General features: G+C 48.5%; 1 protein-coding gene across 7 annotated transcripts in view; it reads left to right on the forward strand.

Moving 5' to 3' along the window:
* The window catches only part of AGPAT4 (1-acylglycerol-3-phosphate O-acyltransferase 4), a 117,918-nt gene that overhangs the window by 34,646 nt on the left and 62,487 nt on the right, over positions 1-20,785 (forward strand). For all 7 annotated transcript variants that reach the window (XR_004352609.1, XM_032651835.1, XM_032651834.1 and 4 more), the window contains one exon: positions 906-1,169. Coding sequence is in view for 6 of the 7 variants with exons in the window: in XM_032651833.1 (XP_032507724.1) it covers positions 906-1,169 (264 nt within the window). In the remaining variant the exon portion in view is untranslated. The remainder of the gene's footprint in view (positions 1-905; positions 1,170-20,785) is intronic.

Consider the following 20,785-nt stretch of genomic DNA (forward strand, 5'->3'; position numbering starts at 1 on the left):
GCGGGCTTCAGTAGTTATGGGGCACAGGCTCAGTAGTTGTGGTTTGTGGGCTCTAGAGCGCAGGCTCAGTAGTTGTGGTGCACGGGCTTCGTTGCTCCGCCGCATGTGGGATCTTCCCAGACCAGGGCTCGAACCCGTGTCCCCTGCATTGGCAGGCAGATTCTTAACCATTGCGCCACCAGGGAAGTCCCATATATGTATTTCTAATTAAGTTCCAACTCTGTGCCAGTGATTGCTTCAAGGCTGGGGGAGACAGGGATGATCTTCAGAATAGTCGTGTGCCCCGGAGGAGTGACGGTCCAGTGGAGGAAGGCGAACAGGCGAAGCAGTAACACAGTAACGGCAGAGGGTGCCGCCTGGGCCACCCCCTCCGAACACCACCCCAGGGGTGGCCCCCAGCCTCCCCCGGGCAGGCATGCATTCGGGGAGGTCTTGCCAGAAGAAGTGCCATTTGGACTGAGATCTGGAGATGATGAGTGGAGGGAGGTGTGAAGGGGTCGCTGGGGGCAGTAGGCTGGCAGGAGGGAAGGTCCAGAGATGCGGACTCTGGCCACCAGCCTCTCCTTAGCGGTGAGGCCTGTGGAACCCTGACCAAGTTGCTTAACCTCTGTGGGCCTCATTCCCTCCTCCTCAAAAAAGTTTTTGAAATAAAAATAAATCAACGAATGTACAACGTGTTTTAAATTTTTGGCCGCTTGGCTTGCGGGGAACCTTAGTTCCCTGACCAGGGATCAAACCCGTGCCCCTTGCAGTGAAAGCTCGGAATCCTAACCACGGGACCACCAGGGAATTCCTTGTAGAATGTGTTTAATCTCGAGAGTATAGTTTCTTCTAAGAGTTTTTTTCCCCTGCCTATAAGAGCAGATAATATTTTCTCTCACGTTTGACGTCGGTGTGTGTTTCAGGTGTTTTCCTGAGTCCCGGCCGTCCTGTCCTCTGGACGTGTTCTACGGTGGGCGTCTGTGGTTCGGCGGAGGAGGGCCCACCCAGCATGGACCTCATCGCGTTGCTGAAGTCTCAGTTCCTGTGCCATCTCATCTTCTGTTACGTGTTTATCGCCTCGGGGCTCATCATCAACACCCTTCAGCTCTTCACTCTCCTCCTCTGGCCAATTAACAAGCAGCTCTTCCGGAAGATCAACTGCCGGCTGTCCTACTGCATCTCCAGCCGTAAGAGACTTGTTTCTCTATTTGCATCTTCACTGCCAGTGTGTGTGTGTGTGTGTGTGTGTGTGTGTCACAGTTAGGACTTCTTACATGGGTTCACTAAGGCTTTTAGTGTATGCTAAGATTCTTTGGTTTGTTTCTGTTTGTTTTAGGTTTGAAATGTCTATTTTGTCCTCACTCTTAAAGAATTATTTTTGAATGAGTAATGCCAATAGCACGAAATTCAACAGGCACAGAGGGGTATCCTGTGAAAAGCAAATAAGCATTCTGTTGCTTTAGTTTTCCTCCTTGGGAACAACCAGCATTAGTGATTTCTTAGCTATCCTTACAGAAGTAGCATATATATACACACATATATAGAAAGACATGTACACACATACAGAGACATATGTATGCATGGCTCTTATGTTTGTACATGTATGCAGGTAAGTCTGTATATGTATAGATACATAAGACATATACATATTTTAAAAAACTAAATGGTGATATAATGTATTGTTGTCTTCCTTGCTTCTTTTCTTTAAATTTTTGAGATAATTGATATACATGCAATTGTAAGAAATAATACAGAGAGATCCCATGTACCTTTCAGCCAGTTTTCCCCAGTGGTGACCTCTTGCATGGCTACAGTGTTATACCCCAATAAGAAAACTGACATTGACATAATCCACCAACCTTTTTCAGATTTCTCCAGTTTTATATACATTCATGTGTGTGTGTGTGTGTGTGTGTGTGTGTGTGATTATATTAGACTATTTTAAACATGACTAATTCAACTGGCCTGAATTTCAAAAATGAAAATGATACAAGATGAATCTGAGTATTGGGATGTCTAGAGATGAGTTTGGTGTTGATCGCCCAGAAATCTGTACCTAATCTCAACAGCACAGAATGCAGTGTACATCATTACCAATTACATATAGGAGTGTGAATACATTTTGGAAAATGAGCTCTTTCAAATTAAGCAATTTAAAAACCTCAGCTACCTTAGATTACGCCAAGAGTCCAAAATTATAGATATCCTTTTGAAACCCTTAAAGTGAAGCAATCAGATTTAAATTTGAATTAAAATAATACAAGCTGCATACCGTTATCCAAAGGGATTACTACTGATTCAGTGAGTTGTTTCTGAAACTTCAAAGTACGACCTTGTGAGGAACAAATGATAAAAACGTCCTTATTTGTCATTTCTGTCACCAGCTCAGAACTGGCAGATGTGTCTGATACTGTTTATGATGTGGTTTGTGTGCTAGACCTACTATGTCTTGGATTGTAGTGTTTTACATAAATGTCTTGAGAATGTTCATGAGATCATAAAGTCACAGTTACAAAAAATGTATCTTTAATCCATGTACCTATGGCCTATTGGGTGCAGCCACTCGTTCAACGCAATCGTGGGTAATGCAGATTTCTTTGTCATAATTTTACCATAACATTGTTTCTAGTATTTAGACATCTCCCATGGTATAGAAAAGGAAACAATCTTTCAGCGCAGGGCAGAAGCAGTAGGAGATGGCCAGAACCTGGATTGTAGCTGTTTGAGGAGAAAAGAGTTTGTATAATCAAGAGAAGGAGATAATAGCCTGAGATTTACTTTATAATTTTAAGTGTCTTTCTACACTTAAGTGTCTATTTAAAGAAAACTTAAATTTAACAAAGCAATGCTGATTGCATATTTCATCAAAACCTGCACTTGTATGATTTGTACACACCTATGGAGATTCCCACATCTGTCAGTTAGTAATTTGAAATCATGTGTATTTGCCCTGTCGTAACCCCTATTTAAATCTCAAAGAGGTGGTTAAGCACTGACTTTCTCATTTGGAGTCAAGAAATAAGAGACAGGATTTAGGACCAGAGTTCCTAAGAGTACTCTATTTCGCTTTTGGTAGATGGTGAAGACATACCAAGGTTACAGCAAGGCCGAGTCAATACTCTTCTAAGGGCACCGTAGCCTATGTGCCTCTGGTGGAAATTAAGATGGGGAACAGATTCAGAAAGCAAGGTGGATTTTTCAACATGATAAATTAATTAAACTATTTTAAATGATTCCAAATGAAACATAACCATGCAAGCCACTGGCATTTCCCCACCCAGGGTGAAATGGAGGGCAGGCCATCAAATTTCACAAAAGCTTCAGAAGCACATCCATCCAGGCACATCCTATCTCGGGACGTCCCACGGTGCCGTGTGCCTACTGCCCCCGATGAAAGCTTCCAGGGGCTTGGGCTGAGCAGACGCAGAAGCGACCTGAAGAGGGAAGGCGGGGGAGGGCTTCTCTCTGGAGGAGAAGGACAAGGCAGTGCATCCTGGGTTTGGCTGTGGCACTCACTGCAGTGAGGAAAGCTCCCCCATGCCTTCCCCGGCTTCTCCATTTCTGGTATCCCAGCGTGTGTTAGATACAAAGCTGTTCTCCTCTCTCTCTCGGAACTTGTCCTCTGTAGTTAATAGATTTCCTTATACCCTGAGTGTTTCACGGCAACAACCAAAGACACGTAAGAGACAATGATCCACTGAGCTGTTGACCATCAGAGGCTGCAGCGCGTGGGCTATCATTAATATTAAATATTTTAATATTTAACAGCTTGGAATAAGAGATGGTCAGACCCCTTCTGTTTGCTTTCACTCTCTTCCCCTTCCCTCTGAGTTAAGATAAAAACTCTTCATGGGGTTTAATGAATCACTGTAAAGCTTAGAAAACCAGTAGCATTCATCATTTGCAGCTGATTTTTAAGAAAAAAATTGTTTCCTAGAGACTTGGATCCCCTCCATCACCTGCCCACTTTTTACTAATAGAGCCGTGACGTCACCCTTTTTAACAAAATATTAAGAGCGGGGCTTCCCTGGTGGCGCAGTGGTTGAGAGTCCGCCTGCTGATGCAGGGGACACGGGTTCGTGCCCCGGTCCGGGAAGATCCCACATGCCGCGGAGCGGCTGGGCCCGTGAGCCATGGCTGCTGAGCCTGCGCGTCCGGAGCCTGTGCTCCGCAGCGGGAGAGGCCACGGCAGTGAGAGGCCCGCGTACCGCAAAAAAAAAAAAAAAAAAAAAGTAAAAAAAAATGTTAAGAGCTTGCTGTTGCACCAGCCCTGGTGTGTAAAAGGCCACTCTGATGTAAATGACAAATAGAGACGGTTTCCAGCATGAAACACACAGCAGAGAATCTTAGTCTGGTGGCCAGGACCGCCATCAGGAATAACAATTTGAAAGTTTATTTGATCTAGGTGGCTGACTTTGGGAGGGTTGTTGTATTTCCTTTTCGCCTAGCTTTGTGGGCCCAGGAGGCTAAGACAGGCTGGCTTAGCATGCTGGATGAGGAAGGGGGCATGGAGCGAGCTTTTGCAAGGTGTGGAGAAGGAAGAAGGTTACGAGAAGCCGAGTAGAATTGTATTACCTTCCCTCGCGCAGCATGTGTCCTTTAATCTCTTGGGAAAGGTGGCCAAGACCAGCTGCCTTGTTTTCCTTCCGCTCTGACACTGTGGGTTTTAGAAAGCAGGGAAGAATTCGGAGAATCTATTAATGGCAGAGTTTTTTAAAAGGGGAGGGTGCTGGGGAGGACTACAACTGACCTTACTGTTCCGTGGAGGACCTGGGACACAGAACTGCATGGAGACACTGCCCATCCACCCACCAGCCCTGGTGCCTTGCTTCCAAATTCCGTGCTGTTGCTAACCAGCTCCGTGCGTTAAGCCTCCCACTTACTCTTTCTGGACCGTGATGCTCATGGGTTCTATGGCCGTCCAATCCACAGGTCCACTAGGTGCCTCTAATGGGCAAGGCCATGTGGTGGCGAGGAGGGGTCAGAGTCTGGAGTGCTGCGATGCACCATAGGACATGCTGCCCTCCTGTTTACAGGCTGTCTGTCCCCTTGGGCAAGCCACGCAAACCCTCTGAGTTCAGCATAGAGTAGCGGGACGGGTCACCATGACCGGTTGAAAAAGCAGGATGAGATGCCGTGTACAGAAGTGCCTTGTGAACTGTTTAAAGCACATCAGATTTAGGATGAAAACCGGAATTTGTGTCTATGGAGGGAAGGAGCATTGCGGGGGGGTTGGGGGAAGGGATGGGAGGTGGGAGACAGGCAAGGGTGTCTTCTCATTATGGCAGTTAACCCGGTTAGGTAACTTTAAAAAATGAACTACATTTGAATAAAGGAGTGGGAGTGGAATTGACCAAGATTCCAATCTTTTTCTGGTAAAGACTTTAGTTCTTTTCGGTTCTGCCCTTGGGAGATACTTACTTCTCTTTTCAGCACCTCTCTCTTCCGTGTCCCCCCGCCCTGACCTGAAGGTTATTGGCTACTTTCTTTGTAGTAGGTAGTGGTTGAGCATGAACCGAGAAGCAAGCTCCATTTCACCGCCTATGATACCGCCCACGGGTCCTCCCTTGAAACAGATGTCAGTTTTCCTGCTGTGACAATAACGGACCCCAGGATGTAGAAGTCCCTTCCGAGTTGTGACCCAAGGGCGCGCTCAGCAGCGTGACTGACAGACGCCCTCCCCGGAGCCCCAGTGGGAACTGGACTTCACTGAAGGTGCTTCCGCGTCCCTCTCGTCCTTGGGGCAGCCCCCTGCTCCCCGCAACTGCGACCACACCATCAATCTGACTCTCCTGGGCTACAGGCTGGTCCCTGGGGCCGTCTGGCCAGCTCTGCTTTAGTACGAGGCCATCTCCCATAGTGTGAATTTGGCTGTTTTTGTGTATTTCTCTCTTTTGTCTCACTCGAAATTGAAGAACGCTTCTCCTACCATAGTCCCTCATGAAGCAGGATGAGAATTGTTTTTTAAAGGTCCTGATATGAGTTCCCGATTCTCGGCGTGTATTGGTTTCCTTTCTTTGAGACTAGCTGGTGCTGGTGTGGCAGGGGAGACCGTAGCTGTTGGGAGGCAGTAGGTCGGGGACCGGGAGTCCTGGATGGGAGACGGAGAGCGGGAGAGGTGAGGGGGGCATCAGGTGTCCTCAGTGCCTCCCCGCCCAGACTTGGTCCCCGGTCAGTCACCCTGAAGAGGGGGACAGCACTGGAGCAGCTGAAGTGGAAGTGGAGATGGAAGGGGGCCCCCTCACCGGGGAGGGTGGAGGGAACTCCTGATGAGCGAACACCGCCAGGAGCCCCCCGGGATCTGTTGCTGGACTTCCTCCGTAAGCTGCTTTCCAGACGGAAGTTGTTGTTGATCCATTTGGCGGGGGATTTCTCAGAGGCACATGGCTCCCTTGGGAGCAGGCCCTGGGGAAGCAATCCTCCCCTTTTACCCAGAGGATCCACATAGCTATAGATCCTGGCCGGGGTTGGGGGGAAAGGGGGAGGGGGTGTCTAAGACAAGGGAGGAGGGATTGGTGTTCCTGAGGTTTCTGTTTCTCGGCAGGACCAGGAGAAGCGGGGATTAGACACATCGCTGTGTGTGTCATGAGGCGAGGGCCACAGCTGCGTGTCCCCCTGTGCCAGGAAAATACAAGGCCAGTCCAGGGTGTCTTTGGTAAGAAAGTGATCCATCAAGGAGGGGGTCGCTGTGGCGTTTTCCAGAGTGACCTTGGGAGAAATAATACGAGCTGTTCACTTGGCAGCCGGCTCTTCCATATCTTCCCAGCGTGATTAATGGCACGGCTGCTTTTTCTTATTTGAGTCCAAGCTGACTTTTCACTCTTTTCTGTTATGAGCAGGTTTGACTCCTTCACTTGTCACAATAGTTATCACCCCCAAGATGTCAGAAAAGGTCTTTGGTAGCTTGTCCCCAGGCCCCTGGTCCTGACCCTTCCCATGGCTATCTTTGATCCCGCTGAAGTGTGGACCTCCTGGTACCTTTGCTGGGGAGTCGCGACCCAGGACCTGGGTATTCTCTCTGAAGGTCTGCAGATTCACCCTTATCAGTACCAGGTGGGGATCACCTCCCAGAGGGAGTGCAGGTAACTGGCTGTCAACTGACCAAAGCAGAAACCCCAGGACTTCCCTGGTGGTGCAGTGGTTAAGAATCCCCCTGCCAATGCAGGGGACACGGGTTCGAGCCCTGGTCCGGGAAGATCCCACATGTCGCGGAGCAACTGGGTCCGTGTGCGACAACTACTGAGCCTGCGCTCTAGGGCCCGTGAGCCACAAGTACTGAGCCCGTGTGCCACAACTACTGAAGCCCGCGTGCCTAGAGCCTGTGATCCCCAACAAGAGAAGCCACTGCAGTGAGAAGCCCACGCACCGCAACGAAGAGTAGCCCCCGCTCACCGCAACTAGAGAAAAACCCGTGCGCGGCAATGAAGACCCAACGCAGCCCAAAATAAATAAATAAATTTATATATATATAAATCGGATGGCCCTGATCCATGGTGACTGTGTCTTTGTAAAAGGGGGGAACGTGGACACAGAGGCAGCAGACACAGAAGAAGACGATGTGAAGACACTGAGACCAGAAACCAGGGGGGAGGCCAGAGTGGATTCTCCTGCAGCCTCAGAGGCAAGCAGCCCTGCCCACACCGTGATCTCGGGTTCTGGCCTCCAGAACCCTGGAGGGTTCCCTTCATAAGCCCCCAGTTTGGGGTACTTTGTTACAGCAGCTCCAGAAAACCAATACAGTCTGCGTTCTAAGTCTTTTTTCTCCCACTGTGCCTGTGAAGTGCAGAGTGAAGGCCATTGTATGGCACCGACACGAGTGATGCTATTTCTCCCTTCTCCCTCCTCCCCCCCTCGCTTGGCTTCTGCTCCGCTTCCCCCCATTGTTTTACTGGCAATACAGGGAATGAGAGATTATACAGACTGAAGACCTTGCTTTTTACTTATGGACCAAGCCAGAGAATCCCTATTTCCTGCTGCTTAAAATCAGGGATCTCCCATGAGTGAAGTGGGGCTGGTGACACTGGACGTGGAGGAAGGTGGCCAAGTGTAGAAGCCTCATCTGGAGGCAGCAGTCCCACTGGTCCAGCCAGTGACCAGCACGTGTGTGTCCAGGCTGGCCTGTGGGGCAGATCTTCTGATGAATGGAGACGAAGGCTTGTAGGTTTCTTTAATCCGGGGTTCCGTGTATTTTCAACTGGTATTTATTTTTATCTCTCTGCATACTCTCTCTCTAAGTCCAGAACTGCTTTGGCTAATCACCAAAGCCGTCTGCCTAGGAAATCTCGAATGAAACTGTCCTTCGAACCTGGAAGAAGTTCTCCAAGGTGAATGAATGGGGTAAGGGAATTCCCTGCCCGTAATGCAATGCTCAGGTCTGTCTTAGTAACAACCTCTCCGGCCGTAAGGGGGTCACAAATCTTTTCTTCCTCTCCTTGCTTTGCGTAAAGAAGTAACAGGAATGAAGTCATCTGGCCCAGGCGGTGTGCTCCGTTGGCCTGCGCACACCTGGATCTTTCATTCTGGAGGATCCCGGAAGCCGACTCGCCGGCTCCCTTCAGATCCAGCGTCTTTTCTTCCAGATCAGTGTTACACTCCGGCTCAGTTCTTAGTGGAACGCTTTTGTTTAGGATTGGGTGTTTACTTTGCTGACCTTCTCCACGTAAAGCTTGTGACAAAATTAGCCTTTTGTGTCAACACCCTTTTGTTTACATAGGGGGAGAAATATTGGCATTGAGAGTTGATGATTACATCAGTGTGTTATTAGCTCAATTCATCAATAAATATCACAGCTGTGTAGTTGATATGCCCGGAGATTGGAAGCATGGTAAATATACAAATGGCCTCATTTTATGCAACTGATTCAGTGAAAGGAGAGCGATAGGTGAGGATGCTGGATTTTTTTTAAGTTTTAAAAACGAGTAATGGGACTATGCTATAGCATGCCTTGTTTATTTTGAGTAACAATCCATTTCTGTATCTTAAATATATGTGTGTGTGTATACATGTAAATATAATGAGTACAGGATATATGTGTGATTCTTCCTAAGAAAAAGTGACCTTGTGTTTTAAATAGAGAGCTTAATCACTCAATCTCAAATAGATGTATTAAGACATATTAAAGAAACAGCAGATTTAGGAATACAAATGTGATACTGAGTTGTGTGAGCAGGTGCTTACCTTGGAGCAAGGTGTCTTCGCCATGGATGTGGTTTATAAATAAATTAATTCTCAGCCAAGGTGCCCATTTGTTTTTGCAGGCATTAAATTGCACTTGTGACTTAGGTTACAGCTTTCAAATTAGGTTATAAGTTTGACTTTGGTGCCTTGTAACTTCATGAGACAGCTGGGTGTGATCTTCAAAGTGGGCTGGGTATTCCCTCGGAGGAAAACAAGACGAGCCGTTAGGATATAAAAAAAAAAAACCTTGGGCTTCCCTGGTGGCGCAGTGGTTGAGAGTCCACCTGCTGATGCAGGGGACACGGGTTCACGCCCCGGTCCATGAGGATCCCACATGCCGTGGAGCGGCTGGGCCCGTGAGCCGTGGCCGCTGAGCCTGCGCGTCCGGAGCCTGTGCTCCGCAACGGGAGAGGCCACAGCAGTGAGATGCCCACGTACCACAAAACCTTAGAGCTTCCAATTTATGGTTTTTTACTATATATATAGATAAAATTTAAAAATTGTATATATTTTATAAATTATATAAAACAAAAATTTATTGTGTATAAAATTTGCATATGCTAATTGTGCATATTTTTAAAAAATTTAAACAGTCAAAATCATTTGAAGACCACTGCCTTAGCCTATAGGTTTGGCTGTCAGCATACTGGAGATAGAATTTAAATAGCACAGTTAGAAGCAAGGGGGAAACAGCCTTCATAGAAATAAGCTCCAAAGCAAAGGGAATACTGATAGCCAAAAGAATTTCCATATTTTCCTCTATTTCAGTGTATCTTGGGTCCAGATGGCATTGGAGGCTTTTCAAACATTTTCGAGCATCCCTTCTCTGGTCCTATCCCACTTCTCCAGAAAGGAGGGCAGATATTAGATTAAAAGTCTTCCCCACTTCCACATTTTGTTTTGAAGAAAAAAATCCTAGAAATGCTTTGGTGCTCTATCACAATATTTTAAAATATATCCTATCCCACTCTCCCATCTCAGAATACCTGGCTACCTCCTGTGGAAAGCACTGTGCAGAGTAGGTCTTCTCCGACATTCTTAGGCTCCCTGGTGGTTCCCATGAAGCTGTTTTGGAGGTTTGATATGAGCGTCCTGTGTCTAGGGCCATGGAGGGGTAACCCGCTCAGGTGTCCCCTAACATAACTGCACTGGCCTAGCCACTTTGGTGACTGGGGCTTCATTTTTTCATTTGTAAAAGGAGGGAAGTAAATTTTACTGTGCTATAAAAATCTAAGGTGAAGGTATTCCTGCCTTAATCCCCACTTAGCCAAGAGTGGGACGGCTGGGATTGAGCGTGCTTTCAACGGAGCTCTGATACCTGGAATGCGTGAGGTTGATGCGCTTGGGACGCGGGACGATCGTGGGAGGAGAGGCTGGGGGCTGCGGGGAGACGGGCCTGAGAGGCTGCGTGGCTGTTGGTGCTTGAAGAGGGCCCAGGTGTATCTCATAACCTGTGAAGGTAGGAGTTGAGCATCTGGGGAAAGTGACCAGAAACACGTGCAAAGACCACTAATGGCAGGAACCATCCAGGAACAGAGCAGGAGCCTTGGGAAGCTGGGAGTCCCTTCTGTGAACTCGGTGGAGACTGGGACTGACGTTCAGGGAGGGGAAGGCGCTCAAACCACTGACCTCCCGGGGGAGCTGCTCAGAGGACCTCTAGGATCCCTTCCAGCTTTAGGACTCGGGTTGGGAACAGTCACGTGGTAGGTAGGGTGCAGGGGGCCTGCCACAGTCTGGGTGCCGAGGGGAGTGTGGCCACGGCTTCCTGATGAGGCCACCCTCAGAGTTTCAAAAAGAATACGAGGATTTGTCTCAGACAAAGTGAGCACAGAGTAGATAAAGCACGGACCGAGGTACAGGTGTGCTTAGGCAGGGATGGAAGGAGAGGCTGGCGTGGCATCACTTAGACGTCGAGGAGAGCATAGCACACTGTGTTTAAGACAACAGAATCAAAAACTTTCGGCAATAAAAATGTTCTGGACTGGCCAGGAGGTTAGGAACGTGAGTTAGAAACGAGGCCTGCTTTGGCGACCACTTCACCTGGTACGTGTCCGTAGAGCAGGGGCTGGGCAGGGGGGCGTGGGAGGCGAGGGCTCAGCGCGTTGGGGAAGCTCTCCCCCATCTGCCTCTTCCTCCTGTGTGGCCCCCGTTGGCCCCAGGTGGTCTGGAGGGTGAGCGGCCTTCCCGGCTTGCCTCCCGCTGACAAGATTGGGACACCCCAGGCAGACTGACAGGTCGGTCACCTTACTGGTCCAAGTGCAGGTGCCCAGACCTAGACCGTCCCCAGAGCTAGTCACCCAGCTCGTGTTCATTTCCTGCTCCTTGTGGGGGATCTTAAGCCACGGGCAACACGTATTACAGTGCTGTTCACTCCCAGGCATTAGTTTTATACTTAACCTGCCTTTTATCCTAAGGACTCCCCACTTTGCGTTTTACAAGGAGCTTTTTTGACAGACAGTCTAATGGGACATTTAGTTGGAATGTTCTCTGGGCAAACACTGCAGCCATTCATCCTGTGTTGTGTAAATACAATGTGTGTGTGTGTGTGTGTGTGTGTGTGTGTGTGTGTGTGTGTGTGTGTGTTTAGCTCGTCGTCTTTCTCAGGGAAGAAAGGAGCTGCATCAATTCGGCAATAATGAAAAAAGTGCGGTTTGTTTGGAGGGCTCACATGTCTGCTGACATTGCATTTGAGGTCACGTTCACGCCGTTCACACTCCTGGCTGTGCCTGACTGGACAGGACATGTGAAAGGAGAGGCTCTCTTTCATGTCGTTTACATCAAAGTCATGTGTGTGTGATGCTTACGATTGTTTTCTTGGCATTAAAGGAGTGGTGACCACATTCAGGGAGTAAAGTGACACCCTCCACAGAAGGCCCCTGGCAGGCGTACTTGGCTAGAGACCTGAGGTCTGACTTGATGAACCCCCATCCAGTCTGGTCACAAAACTGCCTTCGCTGCTCATAGAGCCCGTGCCTGCTCCGTCCCCTCCAGACCTCGAAAGATGAGTCCCCCTCTCCCCATGCTTCCTGGCTCTTCCCTCCTTGCTGAAAGGAGTGAGGTAGGATTGGGGTCAGCCCGTGAGCCAGCCGCCTGCACTGTCGCTGCATAGAGCATGAGCCCCATCGAATGCGCGAGTGGGGTGACCGCTCGGGGCCTGGAGTGAGCCGTCGTACCACAAACTGTCCAACGTGACCCTGGCGAGAGGTTTATGGAGCCCGCAGGATGTCGTTGATTGGAAGACCCAGACGGACGTATTGCATTTTTCTGTTTCTAAGTCATAATTAAGTAATGAGCCCAAACCTGTTTATTGAATACTAACCTAGATTCAGCCATGAAACCGAATTAACACACTTACGGAGACACAAGACTGTAGCTCATTCCTAAGTAATATGGTAGAGACCCAAGGACTGCAGGCTTTCAGAGGGGAGAGAAGAGTTTACAGGGGCTGGACCAGTCAGGGAGGCTTCAGAAAGGGGGTGTCGTCAGCTGGACCTCAGAGCACAGAAGTCCTTGCGTGAAGGGTGAGACGGCACAGGGGGGACGTTTGCCAGAGCTCTCGGTGCTGTGGTGCTGAGCACGGATCAGGACCTCATTAGCTCGCAGCGCCAACCACGGGGAGGAAGCGAACACCGGAGTGTCCGCTGGACGCAGGAGCTGGCATGCTGTGACGCCCCCTCCCCCGCTTAGCATCTCTATGCAGGTGGCCCTGGTTCTTCACTCCCGCCGGTGGGCTTTCTGCACAAAGCACAGCTGCCTGCAGCTTCGAGCTCTCCTTCCCGTCACTTCTGCCACCAAGGAGGACGGGGGCTTCCCCCCGGCTCCAGCACCTGGCCCAGTCTGAGTCACGATGCTATCGCTACAGCCGGTAGTGTCACCAGAGCCAGCTTCTAGAATGTCAGGACTTCTCCAGGTCAGTTATTAAACACCATTAGAAACTCACAATAAATTATCTTACGAAACAAAGGCAATAGGTGCTCAACGCCGGCTTTTCTCTCTCCCTAGTCGGTTTACTGCCTTTGATTCTTACTCGGGAGGTTATGTCGATTGTGTGTGTGCAGTAGAAATGCTACACAGCTCCGCAGTCAGTGATCACAGTTGGCAGCCTGACGTCAACCTGGTGAGAGTATTTACACCATGGAGATTGGCAAAGCTGTGAGTCAGGGCTAGGATTTCCCAGCACACCACTTGGTTCTTCAGCACGAGTGTGTCTCTCACACAGTATGGGTAAAAAATTATATTCTAAACCCATAATAAACGTTTGAACCTCAGACGTTCTAGTCTTTATATCCGGGAGCCAAGCACACACATGATTACTGAGACGCTTGCCAGAGCTAAGAGGCCCACTCACTGGAACCATCAGTACAATGACCACCCCCCGCCCCACCAAAAAAGGAAAAGTTCCCAAGGTTCCCACTGGTGGCTCGAACTCTGAAAGTCCCAATATACAGTCACCAATCCACTATAATGTCTCCTTTTTAGGTATATGTGCCCACTCCTTTGTTATTAATACAGCATTACCACTCAGTATGCACCTCACATTGGACTGAGTAGACAAAAGTGAGTTAATCTATGCCTACAGGTAAAACTTTTCTACGTGCATCCTTCCGAGAAGGGCCGCCAACCTTTCTCTGCCCCCAGGGATGGATGGCTGTTCTGTGTTCTGGTTCAGACCCACTTTCTTCTCTCTTGCTCCATGGCCTGTGGACGGGGATTGCAGAAAACTAACAAAAAATGACATTCAGCTAAAGCCAAATTCGTGAGGCTGCCGAGAGCTCGCTTCCCTCCGGATCTGACAAGCCTCCTTCATAATCTGACAAAGGCGACTGGGACGCATTTGGACCCAAAGACACGTTGGTGCCGCCTCTGTTTGAGGAAGAGTCCTGACCCCACGTTGGGGGTGTGGGCTGAGGTGGGAATAAATTAACAGTTGCCAGGGGAGCCGGGGCCATGCTGTCAGGGCTCCGGGGGGGAAAGCTATAGGAGGACGGGGGGCACCCGGGTGCCCAGTCTCTCCTGCCCTGAGGCAGACAGCTCTCCAGCTGCCTTCCTGCAACCTTGGGCTCGGTTTCATCTGTGCAGTGCAGTGGCTTTCACACCACCCTTCCCTCCCTGTGCTGCACCAGGGAAAGCTCCAGAAATGCTCAGGCAGCCTCTGGTCCCCCAGCTCTCTTTTAGGAGGACGCTCCTCCGTGTTCCATCCTGAGTCTTCACCTCCGCCCCTCACTTCCTAGAGGGGCTGGTCTGGAATCCTCTCCCCCACCTGCTGAATGTGCTGTTCTCGTGTGTGCTTTCCTTGCCTTCAGGCTTTCTTGTCCTTCCTTGTCACGGTTTCATCTTGGGCATCTCATGGCGTGGCCTGACTCATAGCATTTCCACCATGAAAGATGGGAAGAGAATAATCAGGAAAAGGGGAATGAAGAAAGAAAGAAGGAAGGAAGGGGGGAGGAGGGAAGAAAGAGAAAAAGAAAGAAAAGAGAAGGAAAGAAAGACGGGAAGGAAGGAAGGAATGAAGACGGGAAGGGAAGGAAGGAAGACAGACAGATGAGCGAGAGAACATGGAAGCACAGGAGTGGTGACATGAAAGCACAGGCAGTAAGTCCCCAAGGAGACACGCGGTCTTCCGCCTGAAGCTGAGGGTGGAAGTACAGCTGAGGAGAGATATTGGGGGGGTGTGGGGGGTGGAGGGGAGGACGGTGCTCAGTACCTGAGGTCAGAAGCTGGGGCTCCTCGTCACTGTGTACCCCACCCCAAGAGCACAGCGCCTGGGATGTGCTCAACAGAAGGTGCTCAGTAAATGCTTGCTGAATTGAATTAAAGGGCATTCCACTGTTGGAGTGTGTGCTTTTAAAAATGTATCGGGTGTCGGATGGAGGATGCACTGGGGCAGGGCTGAGGGGGAGACCTGTTAAAAGCTTCCTGCAACCTTCCAAACCACAGCCAAGCCCAAGATGGAAGCCTTTCCCTGCAGCTGTTGCTACATGAGCATCTAGCCGGGCAGGTGCTAACCCGGTGCGAAGGGGCTGGACTCCTTCCCTACGTTTTGTCCCTCACAGCCTGCCTCTAGTGGGAGAAATGGGAATGTGATCTGTTCCTCTCTGCTTGAAGAAGCTGGCTGCTGGGATAAAAATTGTACGTGAATAATCACGTATTTAGGAGCGTCCTCGTTATCCTGGTGGGAGCGATCAGGAGGGGCAGCCTACCCAATTCGGCACATGAGGGTCTCTGCGAGAAGTGACTCAGCCCTGGGAGAGGATGAAAGAGCCCAGCCAGAACCTCCCTTCCAGCCCTTGCCGGCTGTTCTCTGGCCAGGGGCTGCACCAGCCCACGTCGACCGGTCCCCACAGCCAGGTCGCAGCCAACGCTGCCGCTCCCCGCGTGACCCGCGCTCCTACCACGTGGCTCCTCCCTGCTGTCACTCACACAGTCTCTCTCCCACTAAGTTGCGGTTGGGTTTCAGGACACGACTCGGTGATTAGTGAGTGTTACCGTTGTTACTCAGGTCTGTAGGAATGAGAAGACTCTAGATATTCCCCTTGGGGGGTTTAGATCAGTATTTAAAGTATTATATAAAGAGCGGCAGTTACAGCCTCACCAAGGAAACACTTGTTGGCATCAAGCTGGATGTGAACTCTTTACAAAACTGCAGCGGCTGGTCCTGTTGCCTTTATCATAGGCCTGTCTAAGGAGCGCTAGCAGAATAGGTTTGGGAGGCAACAAGGGCATACTTTGGAAAGACTACAACTAGAAACACAATACAATATAGTTTGAAATACTGTCCTTTTCGCAGGCGCTATCCCAGGAGGGATTCTGAGGGCCGAGTGCAGGCACCAGGCACATCACTGCTGGCCTGAGGATTAAATAAGCCCTTGGCAGCTCCTCTGAGGCCAGAAATGATGCTGACGGAGTGCTTCCAATGCATAAATAGGGAAACGTAGAGTAGACCAGAGAAGTGACTTTCCCCGTATTCAAGCTCAGCTCAGGCAGTTGCAAGGCTGGGATTGGTTTCCAACTACACAGGATTGCTCCGATGCCCCAGGGCTGTTACCTGGGACTCTGGTCTCATCTTCCCTCAGCGATGGTCTCTCCTGCCCTGTCTAGTTCTTTTTTTTGTTGTTGTTGTGGTACGTGGGGCCTCTCACTGTTGTGGCCTCTCCCGTTGCGGAGCACAGGCTCTGGACGCGCAGGCTCAGCGGCCATGGCTCACGGGCCCAGCCGCTCCGCGGCATGTGGGATCTTCCCGGACCAGGGCACGAACCCGCGTCCCCTGCATCGGCAGGCGAACTCTCAACCACTGCGCCACCAGGGAAGCCCTGCCCTGTCTAGTTCTTGCTCTCCGTCTCTCCTGGCCTGTGCCTTCAGATCCCCCTGTTTCTGCTGGTCCCAGCTCCTCCGTTTGTAAGGTTGGGTGCAGGCTGTCAGGATGAGTAACAAAGGGGACAGCAAAATCCCCTCCTCTTTCTGCCTCTGTCACCACCATACACATTTTACAGTTAAAATTTGCAAAAACTTTTTCTAGTGGCTCGGCAACACTTTCCTCATAAATGAGTGGTCATTAAACTCTTTTATCCAGACCCGTGACACATACTGTATCGCAAGCTGTCAGAGAAATTGTCGTGAGCTCGCGGATTAATTCCAGCAGTAGAGGAAGAAGCAGCCGATCGCCTTTGAGCCAGGCTCTGGGATTTGGTCTGTCCTCTGGAGGGAGGGGACTCCTTTCACACATCAGTTTCCACTTTGATGAGGAATCTCCCTCATTCCGGCCCCATTCTGATCTCTTATCACCAGGTTTCAAGCTGATTTATGTGCACCCCAGCTTTTACCATTTGGTTTGCATTTCTGTGTCCTTGACAAAGCCAGCCTTCCCTGTTGGGTGTGATGCATTTCCCAGGAACTGACACACAAGATCGTGGTGAATGTTTGCAGGTGTTTCTTCCGGTGCGTACTCAGCCTTTTTGTTTACGTTCTCCGCGGTGGTTCTGATTATACTGCTCATCTCATTATTAACAGTTTTTTCCTGTTGGGCAGCTATACATTTCATCCAGGCTTCTGTTTGAATTGTTACCAATTATGAATTGATGGAATTCAAGTTAAGTATTTTTGTGCCTTATGTAAATACTTGGAAAGAATTCTTTATTTAAATCCATTGGCGCTCAGTAGTTTTCTTTTGAGCATGTCTAAGTACTTTCTGTTTCTTCTAATTTTTTTCCTGTAGCTATGAATCTTGAAAATCTGAGTGATGAATGATAGTCACTTTTTCAATCAAGTTGCCCATTGCAAGCATTTTGTTATTGTTGTTTTGAGTGAACTCAAATTGGCCTCTAGAGATAGGAGTTGTTGCCCTGCCTTATTGGATTCTGTCTTAAATTTTGAGTGTTGTGTGTTGAGGGAACCCTCAAATCTGCAGATGTTAATACCGTCTGGCGTGTGTGTGTGTGTGTCGTGTGCGCATTTGTATTAGGGGGTGTGTATATGTGTGTTGTGTTGAGCTATTAAGAACAAGGGACTTTAAATGACATAATGCCATTTGCAGCAACATGAAGGGACCTAGAGATGATTATCCTAAGTGAAGTAAGTCAGACAGAGAAAGACAAATATCATTTTTTATCACTTACATGTGGAATCTAAAATAGGATACAAATGAACTTATTTACAGAACAGAAACAGACTCACAGACATAGGAAACAAACTTATGGTTACCAAAGGGGAAAGCGGGGCGGGGGGAAGGGATAAATTAGGAGTTTGGGATTAACAGATACACAGTACTATTATATGAAATAGACAAACAACAAGGTCCTACTGTATGGCACGGGGAACTGTATTCAATACCTTGTAATAACCTCTAATGGAAAAGAATACTAAAAAGAGTATATATGGATACACTTAACTGAATCACGTTGCCGCTCAACAGAAGCTAACACAACATTTGTACATCAACTATACGTCGATAAAAAAAGTTTTTTTAAAGAACAAAGGCTTTAATGTGGGAATAAAAAAGAAGGGTTGCCAACACTGCAGAGATGACAGACATATAAGCACCTGTTGGGAGGGTAATTCCATGCAGAAACATCTTGGAGAGACTTATCTGAATATCACGTAGCTTACTTTTAGTACTACAGTGTTTTTCATGGTAGCTAATTTCATATTAAAAAAGCACTGAAATGTAAAATTGGTTTTCAGAAAAATCTGTTTTTTAAACTAACCGACAGTGTCTTTTGTCTTAGAATTTGAACCCAACCCAGCCTCGTTTTGAGCGACACTAACAGGGTCATGAGCTGGGGAAAGTAGTAAGTCCTCAGAAGTGATCTCTCCTTCAGTTCTCATTATTCTACCTCTTCTAAGAACACAGAAGATAAAAATCCTCAGGACATCCCTTGGATCATCCTAAATCTGTACGTCTCAGTATTGAGCTCTCACTCAGGCCACGGGCTGTGTTTCCCTCACCTGGTGGGGGCACTGCTGACAGACACCACATGGTGTGGTGCTCAGAATTCACCCCTGCCCCCTGAACCGCTGCTCGCACTTGCCCTGCTCTGCCGGTGGGTCACACATGCGCAGTCACTATTCATCTCCCTTGCCCAATAACCAGCCTCCACCCATCCCCATCCTCTGTACACTATTCTATCATTTCTTTTTTGTAGCAGGGGAATGTCACTTGCTACTATACTAATTCATTTTTTATATGGATTGTTTATCATCATCTCTCTCCACCCCTCCCTGCCCCCACTTCACTGGAATTTGAGCTTATTTCAGGGATCTCTGTCCCGAGGTCCTGTATCTCAGCCGTGTAGCACAGTGCTTGGCACCCAGCGGCACTAATAAGTATTTGCTGAAAGAATGAATTCATTGCAATATACTTGTTTCACCAAACATGTTTACGCAGCTTTATAGCATCTCATAGAATAGGCTGGTGCCCTGAATAACAGTTGGTACCAAAACAGAAAACAAAAAGACCCTGGGTACTGATCACGTGACCCGGGAGGTTTGTTTTCCCTGAGAACTGGCCTCAGTGCCGGGGGGAGGGGAGAGGTCCTGGTACTCACCAGAGAACAGGTGGGCACAAGCCAGTCCACTAGGAGGAGGAGGGGCTCTTAGCTCTTCAGTGATTCCATTGCTGCTTTATTTTTCTAATAACTTTATTAAGATATAATTCACATACTGTACAAATCAGCCATTTAAAAGTGTACATTTTAATGACTTTTAATACAGTCACAGAGGTATGCATCCTTCCCCATAATATGTCGGTGCTACTCTCTCACTTCAGCCCAGCTTCCCCTTCCCCTTCCCCCTCCCTGTGTCCTCAAGTCCATTCTCTACGTCTAGCATCTTTATTCCTGCCCTGCCACTAGGTTCGTCAGTACCGCTTTTTAAAATCCCTATATGTGCATTAGGATACGGTATTTGTCTTTCTCTTTCTGACTTACTTCACTCTGTACGACAGACTCTAGGTCCGTCCACCTCACTACAAATAACTCAATTTCATTCCTTTTTATGGCTGAGTAATATTCCACTGTATGTATGTGCCACATCTTCTTTTTCCATTCATCTGTTAATGGACACTTAGGTTGCTTCCATGTCCTGGCTATTGTAAATAGTGTCCCATTGCTACTTTAAAGTGGCAAAGGATGTTTTAGCAATTGTACTTCCAGAGGATTAGTAGAATCACTGATTGAGTGCCCACTCTTTTTGCAGGAGAGATCAACTCAGCCTACAAAGATTTGGGGAATGTAAGACTCTTAAATTCACATCTGGAAATAGTGCCCAGATAATAGCTTTATACTTTCTAAGGATGCTGGAATTCTTGGAATATTCCATTGAGTGACTAGAAGGACTATCTTGTCTTTCAGCCTCATTTCTCTCTGTTGTTCAGACTGGTTACTTTCTACTGTTCCATCTTCGAGTTCACCAATTCTTTCCTCTTTTGAGTATCCATTGTGTTTCTTATTTTGGTTGTTGCTTTTTCAGTTCCTGAATTGCCTTTTGGTTCTTCTTTGCATTTTCTGTTTATTTGCCAAGACTTTCAGCTCTTCATTTACTTCAAGCGTGTTCATAATTGCTGTTGAAGCATTTTTACGACGGCCCCTTTAAAATTCTTGTTACATAATTCCAATGTCGGTTTTGTCTCAGTGTTGGTCTGTGTCAGTTGTCTTTTCTCATTAAAGTTGAGACTCCTTTGGTTCTTGGTATGCACAGTGATTTTTCATTGTATCCTGGATGTTTGGGCCATTCTGTTTTGAGACTCTGCATCTTATTTCAGTCTATTTTAGCAGGCCTCCTCAGACACCACGTTAGAGGGGAAAAGGGGTATTGCTTTGCTACTGCGTGGCAGGGGTGGAAGTCTAGGTTCCACTATACCTCCATGAACACCCTGGATGGGTGAAGGGTGCCTCGTTACTGCTGGGGCAAAGTGGGCGTCTGGACTGCGACACCAGGCCTCCACTGACACCACCCTGGTGGGGTAGGGCAGACCCCTCTGCCTTATTATGTCCGAGGCAGGGGGCCTTGTTCCCACTGGAGGATGGGGAAAGTTCCAGCTCCCCAGTCAGCCTTCTCGGACACCACCCAGCAGGTGGGGGAGTTGTAAGGGATGCCTCATTAAAGCCTGAAAAGGGTTCCCCACCTGGGCCTT

Source organism: Phocoena sinus, chromosome 12, assembly GCF_008692025.1.
Source record: "Phocoena sinus isolate mPhoSin1 chromosome 12, mPhoSin1.pri, whole genome shotgun sequence".
In the NCBI taxonomy this organism is placed as follows: domain Eukaryota; kingdom Metazoa; phylum Chordata; class Mammalia; order Artiodactyla; family Phocoenidae; genus Phocoena; species Phocoena sinus.